The sequence below is a fragment of the Myotis davidii genome, unplaced genomic scaffold, assembly GCF_000327345.1.
Source record: "Myotis davidii unplaced genomic scaffold, ASM32734v1 scaffold168, whole genome shotgun sequence".
NCBI classification, from domain to species: domain Eukaryota; kingdom Metazoa; phylum Chordata; class Mammalia; order Chiroptera; family Vespertilionidae; genus Myotis; species Myotis davidii.
In genome coordinates, this window is record NW_006383016.1 from 4,548,764 (window position 1) to 4,553,784 (window position 5,021).

A 5,021-nucleotide genomic window follows, 5' to 3' on the forward strand; every position below is an offset into this window, starting at 1 on the left:
GCTCATTGCAGCAGTATTCACCATAGCTAAGATCTGGAAACAGCATAAGTGCCCATCAGTAGATGAATGGATTAGAAAACTGTGGTATATCTACACGATGGAATACTATGCTGCTCTAAAAAAGAAGGAACTCTTACCATTTGCAACGGCATGGATGGAACTGGAGAGCATTATGATAAGTTAAATAAGCCAGTCAATGAAGGAACAATACCACAGGATCTCACTCATTCATGGATAATAAAGTCCATTATAAACTTATGAACAATAATAGATACAGAGGCAGAGCTGCCTCACACTGATTGTCAAACTGCAGCAGGAAGGCCAGGGAGGGTTTAGGGGCAGGAGCAAGGGGGTTAAGTGATCAACCGAAGGACTTGTATGCATGCATATAAGCATAGCCAATGGACCTAAGACACTGGGGGGTAGGAGAAGCCAGGGGATTGTCAAGTGCAGGGGAAAAAAAAGAATACATATGTAATACCCTTTGTAATACTTTAAGTAATAAAACAATAAAAAAATAAAAATAAAACAGGAAACCAAAAGGTAGCAATGACTTGAATGCATGGCAATGGTTCTTTTTCGTACATTAGAGTAATTTAAAGCACTTGTTAAAGTACAGATTGCCAGGCTCCACCCCAGAGATTCTCATTTAGTGAGTCTGGAGTAGAGCCAGAATCTGAATTTCAATTGGGGCCCGCAAATGACGTGGAGGCTGTAACATGAAAGCTTGAGGCTAGCACAGAAGCTCCAGAATATTACAGACACCAGCTCCTTTGATTTGCTGCTCCATCATCCTAGTTGATGGGTTTCATCCTAAGGACGCCACTAAAATTCTAACCCAGTGGTTCTCAACCTGTGGGTCGCGACCCCTTTGGCGGTCTAACGACCCTTTCACAGGGGTCGCCTAAGACCATCCTGCATATCAGATATTTACATTACGATTCATAACAGTAGCAACATTACAGTTATGAAGTAGCAACGAAAATAATTTTATGGTTGGGTCACAACATGAGGAACTATATTTAAAGGGCCAGAAGGTTGAGAACCACTGTTCTAACCCATCATGTTAACGTCTAGGCCATGGGTGGGCAAACTTTTTGACTCGAGGGCCACAATGGGTTCTTAAACTGGACCAGAGGGCCGGAACAAAAGCATGGATGGAGCGTTTGTGTGAACTAATATAAATCCAAAGTAAACATCATTACATAAAAGGGTACGGTCTTTTTTTTTTAGTTTTATTCATTTCAAACGGGCCGGATCCGGCCTGCGGGCCGTAGTTTGCCCACGGCTGGTCTAGGCAATAGGAAAGGGGTAAAGGCAAAGGGGCACATTTCCCAGCTAAGTTACCTCCTTTTATTTGCAAGAACCTGGTCAAAAGGCCTCAATTAAGAGGAAATGGTGAATGTAATATTTTAGTCAATTACACTGCCACCCCAAATAAAATTGGAATCTATTACTAAGAAAAAAGGAATACTAGATTTTGCATAGGCGACTAGAAATTCTACCATACTTTACATATATTTCAATCACCAAGTCCAACTGATCTGCCTAATTACTTTATAATTATGTCTCATGTTTCATCACTATTTCTACTTCCCTAGATCTGTTTTCATCATTTGTCACCTACTTTTTTTATAATACCCTTCTAACCAATCTCCCTACCATCTATCCGGTACTGGGTATGAGACGGATTTTGAGGGAACTAAAGCTATTTAATATTCTTCAATGACTCCACATTTCCTATAGAATGATTAGGTGTAAGCCTTTTATTATTCCATACAAAGCCCTCATCTACCTGTAAGACTATTCCAAGCCTCAGATTTTATACTACTAAATGCAATGAACTGTTTCTCCCTTCAGTGCTTTCATCATGCTTTCTCTGCTACTTAAGACACTCTTGCCCCACCTTGACCTTTACTACTCATCCTTTAAGATTTAACTAAAGTACTACCTTCCTCCATAATATAAGTGCCCCTCCTCTTCAATCCCAAAAGGCTTTGTCCAGAGCTATCACTGGAGCTCCTCATGTTGTATTATGAAGATACGTTTATATCTCTGACTTTCTCAATAGATGGTAAGCTTTGTAAGTGTAAAGACCATGTTTTACTTACTTTCTATCCCCAGAACTAGGCACAAAGCAGAAGCAACTATCATTTATTGAACAAAAGCATCACCCTTCATCATCATCTGGCCAACATACTAAAAATCCGCCTAGGATCTGTCCAACAATCTAATAACCTTTTCTGTTACAAGTATATTCGTCTAATTATGTAATTTCAAGAAATAATAGACAGAAAATCTTTCCTTAACACCTCCAGTTAAATGAAACTTTAATATACAACCTTTTGCAAAGCCAAATATCTTTTATTTTTCAAAACTGGAATACCAAAGACCTAACCCAACTAGCTATAGAACACTTCCAGGCTTTTTCCTGTTTATTTAACCAACCAAATTAAATTTTTAAAGAGAACATCTGCAACAACAAAAGAATCCTAATCTATCAATCAAAGGTGGCTTCACCACTTCTTGTCTTTTCTTTATATTTATCCAAGTTCTCCAACTTTAATTCTTCTTCCTCTTTATACTGCATATATTCAGTATCTTTTTCTGGATTTGAAGTTGATTTCCCTTTTGGTAGCAAGAAACATTCAGCATTCAAAACTTGCTCAGCAGTCATTGAACTTCTCCGATAGATCAAACTACATAGGAGGGATTTGACATTATCACCCTGCAAGGAAAAAGAGATGTGGCAAAACAAAAATCAAATCAAATCAAAACAAAAAGACAAACCTGCAATAAGGAAGATCAAATTCAAAAACACTTTTAACCAATGTTATAGGTCTAAAATCACTTTTTCCTACTTAGATTTTTTAAAGATTTCTACAAAATTCAACCAGTTTTTACCAGAAATGAATTTCTCAATAATTAAACAATGAAACTGAATTACAAAAGAAACACAGCTAAAATGTCTCAAGAAAAAAATACAAATAAAATAAAATGTCTCAAGAAACAAGTGAAATTCCAAAACAGGACATTTTATGACTTCCCCTTTCCCCTCATTTTTAAGGCAATGGTCAGAGCTTGTCATGATAAAAATGTACACTGAAGCACCTCTATCTGCGTGGGGATCCCACTTTACCTGGTCAACTGCTTCTGGTTTCACTTTTGAAGTGATCTCCCCTGGGAACTCTTCTACTACCACTATCAGTTTCATTATCATTATGGGAGTCAATATTTATGTGCCACTTTTTCAAAGAACGTTTTTTAGTATTATCACATGTAAACAACACCATACAAATGTGTTGATCCTCCATTATTTCTACCTCCCAAATCACTGGATATGCCTTTTTTGGCCCCCTGTCATGATGCCAATTAGAGCCTATTTCAAGTGAATGAAAATTACCTGTTTATTGTTAGTGTCCTCATTAGATACAAATATCTTTAAGATCAGAAACTTTAGATTATCACTTCATCCCCAACAATTAGTACAGTGTCAGGAATATAGCAGACATTCATTTGCTAAATGAATGAATGTCAATGCCCATAATGCACTCTACAGAATATCTTTTTAAACATATTTAAAGAGACAGGTATAAACTTAACTAAAATTTACAAAATCTAAATTATAAAAATAGTACATGCTCTTGAAAACCAAAAAAGTAGGTTTAGAACAAGTAGAAAATCCTATCATGTTTTTAGACAAAAAGACTCTCACCTCAAATGTGTCCCTAAGTTAACTTATAAACTTAAATGATTCCAAGAAAATATAATCATTACCACCACCCCCCCTTGAAACTAAATAAGTTAACTATAAAGATCTTTTACAGTGGTTCTCAACTTTCTGTCCCTTTAAATACAGTTCCTCATGTTGTGACCCAACCATAAAATTATTTTCGTTGCTACTTCATAACTGTAATGTTGCTACTGTTATGAATCGTAATGTAAATATCTGATATGCAGGATGGTCTTAGGCGACCCCTGTGAAAGGGTCGTTCAACCGCCAAAGGGGTCGCGACCCACAGGTTGAGAACCGCTTTTTTAGAAGAAGAAGAGACATGAAAGGCTTGATAAAAATAGCAGAAACTAGCCTTCCCAAGTATTAAAAAGTTTACACTGAAGACAAACTTGCATTAAAGTCTGTTAATTGAAAGAATATTGCACTATAATTTAAATAAACAAAAAAAAGAAACAGAACAAAATAGAAAAATTAACAATGTACTCCTACACCAATGAAATTTCAGTAAATGAAATGATGGCATTTTCCAATGAAGGGAGGGGATAGCTTTTTAATAAAAGATATTGAGACAAATAGCTACCCACTGGAAAAAGATCAGATATATTTCTCCAACCAAACACTAGGATAATTCCACATGTATCAAAAAATCTAAATTTAAAAAATAAAATTATGTAAGTACTAGAAAAAAATAGTTTAGTTACTCAAGTCCCCAAAATCATGAAAAACAAAAAGATTTTTCTTAAGCTTTCCCTCTCATAGATTATAAACTTTTACAAAATCATAAAACACAATTGGAGAACAAGTAGAAAAGCAATCTCTAAAAGTCAAAACCAAAAGGAAACAAGCTAACTATCTGACATTCTGGAAAAAGCCAAACTATGGAGTCAGTAAAGAGATCAGTGGTTACCCAGACCTAGGGAAGGTAGAGATGAACAGTCAGAGCACAGAGGATTTTTAGGGCAGTGAAAATATTCTGTATACTATAATGGTGGCTACGTGTCATCATACATTTGTCCAAATCCATAAGAATGTATACCAAGAGTGAACCTTAATGTAAGCTTTAAACTTTAGATAATAAAGATGTGCCACAGCTGATTCTCACTGCCAATTGGCCGGGAGGTCAATTCCTCCCAGTGATTCTACAGCAACCAAGGCATAGCTAAAACAAGACTGTGCACAAAGCCCACAAGGGGGTGCACCAAGAGTGTCCACCTCAGGTAACTGGGGAGGCTGAGCCACTGGGCCCTACAGGACACCTAGCACACAAAGCCACTCTATCAACACA

At 36.7% G+C, this 5,021-nt stretch overlaps 1 protein-coding gene across 2 annotated transcripts in view; it reads right to left on the minus strand.

Moving 5' to 3' along the window:
• Positions 1–2,343: 2,343 nt before the first annotated feature.
• Positions 2,344–5,021, minus strand: part of STK31 (serine/threonine kinase 31) — a 66,294-nt gene continuing 63,616 nt past the window's right edge. The window contains exon 24 of one of the 2 annotated variants that reach the window (XM_006779012.2): positions 2,344–2,728. In XM_006779012.2, the coding sequence (XP_006779075.1) occupies positions 2,501–2,728 (228 nt within the window). In that variant the 3' untranslated portion in view covers positions 2,344–2,500. The remainder of the gene's footprint in view (positions 2,729–5,021) is intronic. The other variant, XM_006779013.2, reaches the window with a different exon arrangement.